The sequence below is a fragment of the Haliotis rubra genome, unplaced genomic scaffold (assembly GCF_003918875.1).
Source record: "Haliotis rubra isolate DU_JTF1 unplaced genomic scaffold, ASM391887v1 Scf252, whole genome shotgun sequence".
In the NCBI taxonomy this organism is placed as follows: domain Eukaryota; kingdom Metazoa; phylum Mollusca; class Gastropoda; order Lepetellida; family Haliotidae; genus Haliotis; species Haliotis rubra.
The window spans coordinates 1,109,928-1,125,067 of NW_025766581.1; the positions used below are offsets into that span (position 1 = coordinate 1,109,928).

A 15,140-nucleotide genomic window follows, 5' to 3' on the forward strand; every position below is an offset into this window, starting at 1 on the left:
CTTGATCTTCATGATCATGAATCACAGTAGTTGCTGCAAAACCTAATTACACTGAAAGACAATTACTTAGCTAAATATGACCCTTTTGTGCCAATATCCAAACACAAATGGATGTATGGAAAAATCACGGAATAGTATATACGTAAAAGCATGTGACCATACAACTGGCACAATTTCAGTTTATACATGCATGCATAATAGTCACATGGTATGTGCTTACGCTATTGACATTTATGTATCAACAGTATGCAAGCTCTTGGAACAGAAAGAATGTTACGATTCTGCCAATAATATGGACTTGTTTCGGAAATTTGATTTGACTGTTACAGTATTTGTTATGACTAAATCATTCTATTTTGAGACGAGCAGTAGAAAGCGTGCACCAATGCTTCATGTGGTAAAAATAAGAATAACAAGAATGGATATTCGGTTTGGATGTATTTGATATGGATGTCATAGTCTTTAATCAGATTGGAAGCTTTCAACATCATCATAGAAACGTTTATATGCAGCCAGTTCCAGTCCAAAAGTACTGGTCAGTAGCGCTCTCCGAACAGCTTGAGAATGAAAACTTAGACACTTATGTTTTGTGATAAGGTTTGCGATGTAATGGTCAAATACATATTTATGTGTATACATTTACCAGTCTTTGATGAAATATAAAGAGTTCGTCCCAAACGTATGTGCTGACACTCAACTAGTGCTTTTACGTATTCGGACAAACGTATGTGCTGACACTCAACTAGTGCTTATACTTATTCGGACTCAGGCTAGTCTGAGTCGACCAAATTGTGTGGAGACATTAACTTTGTCAAGTAACAACCCAATGGCGGTCCTCACAAGTATCATTTGGGGGCAATAATTTTGAACCAGTTTTCGTTGCTCCAATTTGATTTTCCAAAACCCGGAACCGAAAAAGCCAACTGTTGTCTTGTCCCGTCCAAAACACACAAAAAAAGGTGAATTAGGTTTAGACTATAGTCCGTCAACTTAACTTTTGGCTCCCTGTTTTCACAATTTACATAATACTCCTGAATATTTTAAACGCTACTCTGTTCATATGGTAATTGTATACTGTGACCTAACAAGATATCGATTTTAGCAATTCTAAAACGATTATTAAAGATTTTGCTTTAAACCTGTCATATAATTATTGTAAAACTGTGGAGAGTTTTACGAGGGGTTAACGCACGTGATGGAAAAGCCAACAACATTGTAAAATGTGTGTCAGCGTGATATGTACATGCACGGGTATTTACATTAGCACGCTCAAGTGATGTCAAAGATCGTCAACACACAGGTTGTGGTAAAAACGATGTTGTACAAAGATGAGCGGTAAATCATCAAAAGAGTTTACAACGGTTTTCAAGCGCAAGGCAAAGCGGGAAAAAAACCCTCTTTTTTCAATGGAGTGTTTCTCCAAAAGACTTTCAATGCCACCAAGATCTGCAAAAGAACATAGCAAAGAGTTATCTCCCATGACACTATTTCAGAGACATGGCAGTTAAATCGGGGACCGTCTCAAAACATGCAAAGAAAAGATAGCTTGATGAATTCGATAGAAGGGTTGTAAGGAACGTCGGTTAAATCGATCCAGTCCATATCGTCAAGCAAACTGAAGAAATTATTGTTCAAAAGAAGACCATGACATCAATGTATCAAAGCATACCATATGCAAGCAGTTGCTCAAATTGGATCTTGATGCAAGAGATTGAGCAACCAGTATTTAAAGGCTTCAATAAATCTACTTGTTTAAAATGGATTTGTCATGATTATACAGTCCCTTTAGATTTGCTTGCAGGCGTAACAATGTAAACAAGATGCACGTGTGTCACACCATGTTGTTTGCTGTTCCATCGTATCATTTTACTCCCTTGTATAACTACTTCTATTTTTCTTTTTTTCATATGATGGCTTCTTAAGAAGAAGCTTTAATAATTGACATAATATTATGAAATTTAAACCTTAGATAGGTCATAAAATATAAAGAGCGTATGCCTAAAAACATTTTGAAGGCATTTTTGGTTAAAAGGTAAATTGTGAAAAACAGGGTGCCAAAAGTTCAGTTGACGGACTATAGTTCTCTGGACTAGTTTCGAAAACAACAAATTTGTGAGGCTCTCTGTTTGTTTGTTTTTTGTTTTATGCTGCACTCAGCTATCTTCCAGTCTGTAATCGAGTCTGGACTAGACAATTCAGTGATTGACATCATGAACATCTGTTACAATTGAAATACGTTGCTGAAGACCAGTTCTAACCCAGATCTTCGAACTTGTTCGCTATTAAAATAAAACCTGCGCGATATATAATACGTTTACAGTAGTAATATAAGGGCAGCATTAGGGTCTCTGTATTTCAACGTGTAGTGTCACTGTTATTACTTTTAATTGTGACAAGAATTGCCAACCAGCTGAATCAAGCTCCGAGTTGAACGTCCTTGAAGTGGGAGAAAATAGTATATTTTACGCACGTTTCACAAAACAAACGACAACCAGACAGTTAATTCCACAGAATGAAAGACATTCAATACATTTCTCTGTAACTGGGGGATTGTCTGGTCCAGACTCGATTATTTTCAGACCGCCGCCATATAGCTGGAATATTTCTGGGTTACATCTTCTTTTTATTTTTAAGTATAACGTTTCAGGGCTTGTTCTGGCCCCATCATCAGGTAAAACATCATTAGTCCTGAAACGTTGTACTCAAGAATAAAAGCAAGATGTAACCCAGAAAAATCTCTATGTTCATCAAATAGCATCTTCTAAAATGCCAAGCAAGCAAGCATCTACTTCAGACAGGGTAACAAGAACCAACTCTGTGGCGTCATGGGCGGTGAGGTAGCCTAGTGGTTAAGGCGTTCGCTCGTCACACCGAAGACCCGGGTTCGGTTCCCCACATGGGTACAATGTGTGAAGCCCATTTCTGGTGTCCCCCTCCGTGATATTGCTGGAATATTGCTAAAGAAGGGGTCTAGATTACTCACTCATGACGTCATTTGCTAAGACACTACGAAGTCTTACCGCCTACGTTCAGTTCTCGCAACAGACGCTTTATCCTTCATGGTGCTATAGGGAATATGTTGGGGTCACATTCACCGGATCGTATCTGTATTCCGTTTATAAATATTGTGACTGAAATATTTCCCAAAAAATATATATGCATACTGAAAACAAAAGTTAATATATTGTGAATATGATTATTGCCAGGGGCGTAGCAACCATTACAAAAAAGCCCGGGCTTACACATGATTGTTGCTAAAAGGGTTGGGAAAGCCCTCAATACTATTTCAACATAAAGCTTAGCAATCTGTCTTGGTTACACGAAAGAAAGTGTCTTGCTACGCGCATGATTGCATGTCTTATTTGTTACAAGAGGTGTGTACTTGGAATCATCCAATTCTGAGAAATCATACATATATAATATACAGAATAACAAATGTTGAAGATCACTGTTATTTTGGAGAATTTTTTGTGAATTTTGCGTGTTCAATCTTAACTACAAAAACACCCCCTGATCTGATTTGTTCAGAAAGTGTGATTGTCCTGAACTTGAATCGGAACGTACATTTAAAACATGAAACAATCATATTCCTATACAATTTCTACGATGCCTATGCTATCAGTCTATTTCGCAAAATACACAAACGTCATACCTGGGAGATCATTGTGAATATTACCGATATCATCCTTAAACTGCATATGTTCGATTCTAATATTGTTGTAACAGCCTGGTGGCCTTTGTTTTGTTTGTTTGTTGTTTAATGCTGCAATAGTCCAGCTATATGGCGGCAGTCTGCAAACTGTCGAGTCTGGACCAGACAATCCAGTGATCAACACCATCAGCATCGATCTACCCAATTTGGATACGATAACATGTGTCAACCAATTCAGCGAGCCTGAAGAGTCTGGACCAGATAATCCAGTGATCAACAACATCGGCATCGATCTATCCAATTGGGATATATACGATGACATGTGTCAACCAAGTCATCGAGCCTGACCACCCAATCCCGTTAGTCGCCTGTAACAAGCACCGGCTGCTGAAGACCAATTCTACCCAGGGTCTTTAAGGGTATGGTGACCTTTGGGGAATTGTTTCAGTTGTATGAAAACTTCGTAACACCACAGAAACCGAGACGTCAAGACAGCCTCTTGTGGGTCTCACAACCCTTTCTGTACTGTAACGCTTTTTCGCTACACTGAGCAAGCTTAGATTTCCAGGTTTATGATCACTGGATCGTGTTTTCAATTCAAATAGAGTTGCTTGTTCCTATTAAAAAAAGGATTCGGAGACAAAACGTTATTCTGGAGATGATGTGAGCCAAAACAGGAGTCGGAGTGAAAAAGACCCAAGTATCCGATTGTTGACAGATATGAAAGCTCTGGCCACGTCTACTGTCACCGGTCTACCTGGCCACACCATCTAGCATGGTCCCCAGTATACATGTACTAACAATAATAAGGCGATCAGTTGCCTGTCGTACAGACCCTGAAGCAAATATATCCAAGAAAGCCAACGCAAGTCTAGAAAATTTGGCAAGTCTAGATTTCCTCAGCGAAAATGAAGAAAGTCTCAGGGCTTCTTTTCATTATATATTTTTTTTTTACTATGAACTTTTTTCAGTAAAACATGTTCATTTCAGAGACTAGTTGTTAGTCTAGGCGATCAGGAACATGAATTTTTAAGGTTATTTTTTAAAGATTGATAAGCTTGGACAACGAGGAGAGTTCTATAGATATACAGCTTCTTTAAAATAATATGAGCGACGTTTCGGTGTAGCTACTAACACCGTTATCAACATCATTTGCTTGATAACGGTGTTAGTAGCTACACCGAAACGTCGCTCATATTATTTTAAAGAAGTTGTATATCTATTAGGGTTGGGTATCGCCAAAATTTTCGTATTGCGATATATTGTGATATGTATTGGCGTATTGCAATATGTATTGCAATATATTGTGAAAGTATAACACATGGTTTAAGATACTGAAATTACTGTTTCCTTTCTTTTGAAACAATGACACTGGTACAAGAGATCAATTGAAAATGTTTCCAATTTGAAGACTTCGCTCGAAAGTTTGGAACTCGAGAACAAGCGTAATATTTTGGTTTGTTTATCCCTACGAGTGGCGGTAACAATCTATTTTTTTATTTATATGGTTTAAAAGAGTTACGCAAATGCAATTATATGACCAATAAACATTTTCAAAACTATTAATGTATAATAATATAAAGGAAATACAAATGTTATTAGTAGTTTTGACTACATCACGAAAATTACCGATCGTATCGGGTGAACGAACCGGTTCGCGAAAAGTGTACGCAATATATCGTATAGTGAAGTTCGAATTGCAATATACCGGTTAACTGGCATTATCACCCACCCCTAATATCTATAGAACTCTCCTCGTTGTTCATCACACCAACTTCCAAATGCCACTCAGACAAGACAAGCTTGGAGACAAAGGGACAATATTCACACTGTTGCAGTAATGGAAGTGTTGTGGTTGGTTGAAAAGGCATGAATTTATAGACAGAGCTCTTATTGGAGTTTATCTTACCAAATACTAAATTCACTCCAGTCAGCTCTGAGTTTAGTTTTACACCGTTTTTAGTAATATTCCAGCAATATCACAGTGGGCGGACACCTGAAATGGGCTTCACACATTGTACCCATGTGGAGGAATTGAACCAAGCAAGACCTAAGGCTGTAATCAGGAGGCTACCCAGCCAGCTATCAGCTGTCCAATGCTAATTCAATGTGCTGAGGGCAGGGCAATATTCAAGGATAGTCTTCACTAATTTTAGTTGGACATCATTTTGATCCAGGCCTAATTGCTTCCATTTTATTTGCAATAAATGGTAACTGAAAACTGACAGAACATGTCAACATGGTCAACAATTGTGTTGTTGAAGCAAGACAAGAGACACATTCCTAGGACTAGTGAAATACAGCCTACGCTTGTCTCTCTGGACAAGGTCTTCAAGAAAAAGCGAATGCTGCCATAGGTATATGAAAATAAGACTCTTAGATAGCCCATTGCTCAATGTTTCGCTTCAGAAGAAGAGTGACTAATATAGTCAACATTTGTGTTGTTGAAGCAACACAAAAGACTAAATCCTAGGACAAGTGAAATACAGCCTACGTTTGTCTCTCTGGACAAGGTCTTCGAAAAAAAGCGAATGCTGCCATAGGTATATGAAAATAAGAGTCTTATACAGCCCCTGGCTCAATGTTTTGCTTCAGAAGAGTGAGTGAGTGAGTGAGTTTGGTTTTACACCGCTTTTAGCAATATTCCAGCAACATCGCAGCGTGGGACACCAGAAATGGGCTTCACACATTGTACCCATGTGGGGAATCGAACCCGGGTCTTCGGTGTGACGAGTCAACACTTTACCCACTGGGCTACCCCACCGCCCCTCGCTTCAGAAGAAGAGTGACTAACATGGTCAACATTTGTGTTGTTCAAGCAAGACTAGAGACAAATTCCAAGGACTAGTCTCACCCCAAAACTAAAACCATTCAATACACACAAAAGAAATGTCACAGTTGGTAAATACATTTTATTGCAAAATGAAATTCATTGCATAATTTTCTACAAAATAAAGTACATACCATTTAATGCAATAAAAATGCTGCATAGGTATATGAAAATAAGAGTCTTAGACAGCCCTTGGCTCAATGTTTCGCTTCAGAAGAAGAGTGGCACACTCTGGCCTAAGTCAACATGTATTTGCAGATAAAACCCAACTACCAATCAATATTTGGCTTAGGTATAGTTTTGGTGTGGATTATCGTTGTTAATTTCAATTAATTTCACATACATTGCAATCAGATCTTCACTTTCCATTCTGCAGTGAAACTTGATAATTGTTTATTGACACAACATTTTAAGTATTTTTGACATCATAATAATCTGGACTAAGCATAGCCCACGTATGATTGTGACCTCCGCAGCTTAGATGTCAGGCTGGATCAACAACATTCAAAGTTCACAATCTGAAAAAGAAATTCTTTGACATGGAGAAAATCTGTGAAATTTGGAGGCAGCAAAGAAAAGTTTTCATCCAACATTGAATCAAAACAATGCACTGTTACATGGATTTCTTTGAACTTGATAACATAGATTAACATAGAAATTAATATTTTTTGGAGTTTGTGGAAGCCGATCATAAGTCTCCATAATACAGACAGTATGATCTTACAGTATCATGTGGTTAATAAATGACATCCTAAGCAGAGTGCTAGTCAGAGAAGGTGCACCGCCTTCATCATTATATATTGTTTCAAGTTCAGAAAATAAACTTGACCAATTCTATTGAGCATAAAGCCTTCCATTACTGATGAAAGTTACAACTTGAGAAGTTCATGCCATTTACTGCACTTATTGCCTGTACAATATTCATCATTAAAAGCACCCCAGGTCTTTGTAAAGTAACAAAATAGTGGTGTTTATCAAACCATACTCAAATTTAACTTATTGTTAGAGATTGAGTAGGAGAAAACAAATTTACTTCAAAGCAAAACGTTTTCAATAACAGATACTGGCCAATTATATACCCCTTTCAACTCTGCTTTTGTCTGTCAACATAAAGGATATACATCATACATAGGTAAATATGGACTGTCATACGTTTGGGGGCTTAGTAAGAATCGCTTACAAAATTACTTGACGGCTGGTTTAGAAGTTGTTTAGGGGGAACTTATTGGAGAGGAGTGCTTAATACAGTAAATACAGCAAAAGTGTGGATTCTGTGTTGCTTTAAACTGTTTTTCAGTTATATCATAACGTGTAAAAGATTAACGCCCAGGTAGAGACCAACGTAATGCAGGTTGTAGACCTGACCACTAAACCGAAATACTCAAACAGTGGTAAGACCCTGGATTGTGATCAGCAGACACTAGCATGGTAAAGGGACTCAACTCTGCACAGTGACTTGCACCACAGACTATAATGCCACAAATTGTCAGGATGTTGAAATCTCATGTTGAGACAGGATGCCCCTCACACAATCCCTAAAGAAATTAATTAATATACTATCTGAATTTTAGGGGGAAAACTCCAAATTATCCCCCACCACAGCACTGATTAGTAATGATTGAACTCACAACAGCCTGGCATCTGTTTACCAGAACAACGGAGCTTACAGAGTCAATGTGGGTTTCTGGAAACTTGCACACATGTTCATATACTCCTGAAAATGCTTTCCAAAAGTTGGCCAAAGAAATAAATCATTTTGTGACTTAAAAAGTACAATCATTGCCTCCTAGCTGATGGAACTGGTGAGTTGATACAAGTGGCCCAGATTTCTAGTGTGCTGCAATTCATCCTGCAGAGTTGCATCCCTTAGGTATCCAAGCATATATGACTGTGAATCTGATCTCAGGGTGTGTTTTCACCAGTTGTGCTTGAGAGGTTCAGGACAGCAATAAACATCCACAACCTACATCTGTACCGGGCCTTTCCCCCAATACATAAACTCACACGATGTGATACAACTAAAATAATCATTTACATGGTGAAAAACCTAACTTACTCCCTGATGACATTGTCCCACTCACCATTTCATGACCACAGTATTATAGAAATACATGCCCCTCCTTCTACAAGATCTGTTTCTAGCTTCAACAATATCTCACGTCATAAGCTAACAGAAATTAGGGTTAGCCCAGTAGTTATAGAAATATTTACAAAATATACATTCAAAAGCTCTTTGAGCCATATTACAGCCAAAGACAATGTACAACTGGTTAAAAATCGATACATTCAAATCATGTAAATTATCCATAAAAATGTAAGCATTTTGATTTTTTCTCAACCAAATAATATTCAGTGGCTACAAAAATGATCACATGAGTTTCAACTGTTATTGAAGATGATTGCGCTCAGTAGCTAGCCTGGAGGTGGGTAGACGGGAAGTGATTTTCTTGTCCTGAAAAGTTTAAAGTACTCTAACACAGTAGCTACTAAAAATGCCATCCATCTCTCAAAAATGATTTTGAAATTTATATATACAATTATTGTTCCATTCATACAATTAAACTTTTGAAACATACAGGATTACTATTAAATGGAAAAGATTCTTCACATCTGAAAAATAAGATCAGATATCTTTTCTATTGCGAGACAGTTTTCTGGGTCAGAATTTTCATTGTTTCACGGTCTGAACACAAACCAGCAGAAAATGTTTGTTGAAGCACAATAGTAATAAAAATACAGCCAGCCAATGATACAATTATTGCAAGTCTTACATCGCAAAGCAATGCAGGAGATTTGTGAAACAGAGTTTTGAACCTTTAAACAGAAACAACTCCATTGGTATATGAAACCTACCCGTCACAAAATCTCGCCATTACTGTTTTTAATGAAGTAGAACTTTCTAAACCTGTAACTGATGGTTTAACACAGTTTTGTACGTCTTGTTTACGTGTCAATACAAGATGCCCATTTTCTCCATTAAAAAGGGGGCCAAATGAAATAATTTAACTGTAATACCAAACTCCAAGTCTATTTATTGTATTGCTGTATGTGTAGTGATTGTTATCAAATATATATATATATATATTTCATTGACTGAATAACTGTCAAACAACAAGCAGGAAACATCCCACAACACTCAGTTTGTAAAACACTGGAAGAAATCCTGTCTAACGTTAGATAATTTATCAAAATGAACTTAACTGTATCCGTTTAAAAGACTTTACAGAATTTGTCTTTTAAGAGCCATTCACAAGCTGAGAGAGAAACACCATGAATTAACATGTAACTGTTATAGAACTGGATTATACGATTCCTAGTTTAAAAACTGACATTATTACTCGGAAAAACTGTCAAATATCATGTTTAAAAGATTAGATGAGGTACAAAATATATTTTGGTTATCAAGTCATTAAACTATTACGCTACAGACTTTCATGTCTATGATCATGACGACACCAGTAATGATCCTAAAACCTGGCAAATCATACACGGACGTGACGTCCCGAACTGGCCTGATTGACAGAAACTGACGTAAACAGTTGCATCTATAAGACTGGAAGACTAGGAGAATAACATGTAGAAGCTGGACGACAGCGAGGACGACAGCGAGAGACGACAGTCACTGACAACAGAAATGGAAGCCTCTAAGAGATTGCTTACAATCTACATGACTGAGGTAAGAGGGCTAGCCACTGACACGAGAGCCACTTCACTCCAGGGACAAGGCATATTTCAAGTCTACAGAGCCCCTATCAAACGAGTCAGTTTTAGGAGACAGAACTCTGTTCTCAACTTGCAGTCGTGTTTATTATAGATTTGCTGAGTGAATATGGTTTTATGTCGCTTTTAGCAATATTCCTGTCATTTCACTGCAAGGGATACCAGAAATGATCTTCACACATTGTACCCATGTGGGGAATCAAACCTGGGTGTTCAGCATGGTAGCGAACACTTTAACCACTAGGCTACCCATCTAGATTTGTTGAGACCTGAATAGGTAGGAAGCAAACAAACATGATGTCCTATCAAAATAAACAAGTTGAAGATCTGTTTCAGTAATGTCGGGAATTCAGACTATTCTGAAGAACAAGTTAAACTTCTTTCCATCAAGTAATTTCAGGGAATCATTAAGATGAAACATTTACCAAAAGGGTGTCAAGCACAAATTTAGCAGTCTTGATCTCTTTCTGCACATACTGTGGAAATCAGTCAAAATTGGAGTCGATTTAAATCTGGAATTTTTATGTGCGCATGTTTCTCACAGCACTGAGTGAAATGGGTGACGTGTCAGTGTCTTAGTTGAATCAACCACTAAGGCTGCTAACGGTTCCGTGGGGCAAGATATTCTTACACCATAGCAGATAAATGCAAAGGATTCAGTATCACGTGATTTACCCAGCAGTCGTTCTAAGTACAACCGGCATAACCTTTTCTAGACAGTTTTCTTCAAATTGTACATTCACTTACTGCATGAGACGTAACTATGAGACATCGAAAACTCAACAAGAAGAGGCAATGTTCAAGAAACATATTACTAACTAACTCACAAAATTGGCATCGTCTGGTTAAGTACAAATATTGCTACAGCCATTATCACTTCCTGGTCAAGTAACACTTAAAACAGTTTGATTTCATTCATATTTGCACAATCAATTTTTGATTAAAATGAGTATGCTAAAACTATGTAAAACTGGGACAACAGACTTCAAGAACAGCATTGTTTGGCATGTTATTACACAGTTTGGGCTGTCGGGGGGAAAAACACATATATATGTACATATATACAAACAGGGGGTCCTTCATCCGAGAACCACCATTGTGACTTGATATGGTACAATACACTACATAAAAATAAATACAATTTGGGTTATCTATGACATCAGAATGACCTATGTACAAGAGTTGTATGTTACCATGGAAACGGACTTCATGATGCTTTATGCTATGAAAACTGTACACATTGAATAATGCTCTAGGTTCGCATGTACAAGGATGGCATATCCAACTGACCTCTATGTGGTAAGCATTAAAACATTGGTGCCAACGGGGAAAAATATCTCATAAAATCAAATGAAGATTTCAACACTGAACTGATAATTTCTGCCTTATTTAAGATGCATTCAAAATTATTTTGTACCGTTTAACAATAGTTATACATATCAAATGTATCTGAAATGGCATCCATGCCATTTGTTTCTATCTTCAAAAAAGGTATGCACATAAATTATAATTTATCACAAACAATGGTTGAGCATGGAAATCAAACAATTCAAATGATATTTGCAGTCATTCAAATAACGCTTAGATTAATAACAACATATTGCCATTATGTGATTTGATAAACAAACGAAGAGGGAAACAGGTTTGTTCTGATGAAGAGAGGAAAGGCTGATTCATGTATGGTACAATGAAATAATTTTGTAAATAAATTATAAAATGCCATTTGAAGACTGTCCTTGGTGGGAGAGATTAGGTCACTAGTTTGCTGGAGCAAGTCTATTCTGTAAGTTTGATCAAGCTCAGTAAATGGCAGACTTTGGTCCAAGGGAGATAATCCAGTAAGACAAAGGCCTTAGTAAATTGTTTTTAACTTGCATTTAAAATACAATACCAATTTCAACATTGTGAATGTCTTTGGGACGTGTAATAAGTATGAAGAAGGGTAACCACAAATCAGAGTTCAATACATGCAAGTTTCTAATTATAGGAGTAAAAAAATTATGCTTACAGAAACATTATTTTAAAAAAATATTGTAGATTATTCTACAGATACAGAGAAGAAGAAAGTATAAGACTAGATTAGAATACTCGTTTTCATGTAAGGATATGTCTTCAATTGAAGTTTTTCATTTGTAGCAAACAGAGTTATCTCCCTTGGACCAACAAAGCCTGTATAATTAGTTCATCATTAAATAAAACAAAACAAGTTGCTAGTCTGTTCACATAATCAGATGAATGGACCCATGATATCAGCAATTTAGGCCAAAACATCCATGAAAACATTGATTCAATGATTAACTTTGCTGTAGATCCATTGATTCATTCAGTGAATTCTGCTGATCTACGCTTATCTGAATAAATCATATCCCAACTTCATATAGTCCTGTGGTTGAGCAATCAGTTTACAAAATGCATGGAACAAGACATGCATGATCGTGAAGCCTGCACAAGGCTGGGTGCACTCCACGTTCCACGTGCTGCCACATCTGTCGGGGACAAGCGGCATGGACGTGGGGAGTCCGCACTCTGCGTTCCGCAGCACGCTGGGTCGGTGGGACAAGCGGTCTCCTCTTCGGTGAGAACAAGCATCTGTACACAGCACTATATATTCAGCATTCCCTGATTAAGTTTAGCTCCTGTCTGCCCGATGTCATCATGACTGCGACAGCTTTGTGTGGAGGTCAATGCTCTCTAACATCTTCCCCAGAGTCTTTTTAACACGCAACGATGTGAGTCTGGCTGCTGGGTTGGGGCTCCAGCACTCGATCATCACCTTCGTCAGGATCTTCATGTACTGTGGGGGTAAGGCAGAGGCAAGGTCACACACGATGCTAATTAATTACTTCAAAATTACGGCAACAGTTCAGCCTCAAATAAACAGGAAGTTTCAATTTGGTTGCTTCGTTTGTTATTTAATGCTGCACTCAGCAATATTCCAGCTATATGGTAGCAGTTTGCAAATAATTGAGTCTGGACCAGATAATCCAGTGATCAACAGCATGAGCATCGATCTAGGCATTTGGGGAAGTTTCAGTTAGTACTGCTGGCTCAGAGATGGCCAAACTTTCAGTACATGAGGCACAGTGGGTTCTACCTTCCAACATGCAAGAGGTGTTCATATCCCAAACTAGGGGCATGTTCTACTGAGTGCAAGACTCAAACCCTTGAACACAAAAGCTGCCTAGGACTCAGTAAAAGTAAGCTAAAAACTCTTCAATCTGCTGGTAGCTAACTGATACCTTATCACTGGTAGCAGTGGTTTTTGGGTAGACTAGGGTTTTCATGTTTTGATGGAATTTCAAAAAGACATACACAAATTATAGTAACTAACTAGCTGACAACTTGTTGAATTAGAAATACAAACAGTTTATCAACAGTCAATTAATTGGAATTGTTGTCATGAAATCTACAAAACCCAACTGTTTTCAAAATTCTTACCTTGAACATGAATGATAATTTTGCAGAGATTGATCAAGATGATTTCAAAAGGTCGCAAAATTTTTAATGACTTAGACTTTGTGGCTTACAGTAAATTGGTGGTGACTTGCATCTAAGCTGATTTAACACATGTCTAAAAGATGGTATGAATCAGCTGTGCCAAGAACACAAAAAGCATGACATTTTAAAATACCATCATGATTTCTTTGCGTGGCCTGCAACTACTTACAGGATCGGAGATCCATCGATTTGGTATGGCTGGTCGGATCTGTTCAACACATACTATCTTCCGGACATCCTCAAAGCTGGGATCACTATGAAGACAGTCGAAGTAGGGTAGCGCATGGTCCTCTGCTATTCCTGCAGCAACAAGTTGCACTAATTAATAAAACCATGACTACACTATACACTGATTTCTCCCAACCACACCCCACATTACCTCAGAAACTTCTCAAAATGGTCTCAGTGTACTCTGGACCAAACCTGCCAATATTCCAGAAAACAATTCCCAAACTACAACAATGTAGACAGTAAATGTGGAAAGTTCTGTGATGAAAATATTCTGAGTTGATAACAATACCGTCAAAGGCATTGGGAAAGTTTGGCAACCTGTTGGTGAGCTAATCAAAGATCGAAGTTACTTTTCTATAGTGTTGGGAATCGGAAACCAAATCCACTATCGATTATCGTAGGATTATGGTGAACGATTATCGATTACAATCGAAATATATACATTTTTAATGTAATCACCAATTTTAAGGGTTTTCACCAGTTTTTTTCTAATTATTCTTGTTTTTTATAACTAATGCTGTTATGCAATGAAATGCACGCATACAAGAAAGACACTGGAATTGTAATTAAACAATAAAAGTGGTTAACATTTTACAATGTGCATAGGTTTACGCTGTTGTTCGTGAATATTCGTCAAATTTGATGGTTAGCTTACTTCATTGAAGGGTGTTATATAAAAACAACAAACTTCTGATTAATCGAAAATATGTTTTTTTACAATCGATAATCATTTTTAATCCTTCTTTCGACCGATTTTCGATCATCAGAACATCACTACTTTTCTACCTGTTATTTTTCATGCACAGGAATCAGCATGACAAACAGTAACTAAGTGTTTGTGGTCTTTTTCCATCCTTGAGTAGTTGACAAGGAGAGTTGGAGTATCAAGTTTATCAAACAATACAAATTGGCTGGTGTATGTCTGGACTTGCAGGTTAAGTGAGTGAGTGAGTTTAGTTTTATGCTGCACTCACTTTCAGGTTAAGAGTATACAACAAAATATTGAAAATAGATACCCACAAGGCTCTGATGTTGAACGAAATTATGACAAAATAATCAGATCCAAGTTTACAATTTGATGAGAAATCGTTGAACTAATTTTTCAGAAACATCCAACCTGGGATCCTTCAAACCAAAAATTCAGCTTCATATAAGCCTTGTAGTTTTAGAGGAGATTTCAAAATGATAAGCTTAAAATCAGATGTACAT

The 15,140-nt window shown here is 37.4% G+C and overlaps 1 protein-coding gene across 1 annotated transcript in view; it reads right to left on the reverse strand.

Annotated features, from left to right (window-relative positions):
- Positions 1-10,733: 10,733 nt before the first annotated feature.
- LOC124279594 (bone morphogenetic protein receptor type-1B-like) overlaps positions 10,734-15,140 on the reverse strand; it is a 71,539-nt gene continuing 67,132 nt past the window's right edge. Inside the window, exons 10-11 of the mRNA XM_046715437.1 lie at positions 13,870-14,000; positions 10,734-12,996 (exon numbers count right to left, since the gene is read on the reverse strand). Of these exons, the coding sequence (XP_046571393.1) occupies positions 12,856-12,996; positions 13,870-14,000 (272 nt within the window). The 3' untranslated portion in view covers positions 10,734-12,855. The remainder of the gene's footprint in view (positions 12,997-13,869; positions 14,001-15,140) is intronic.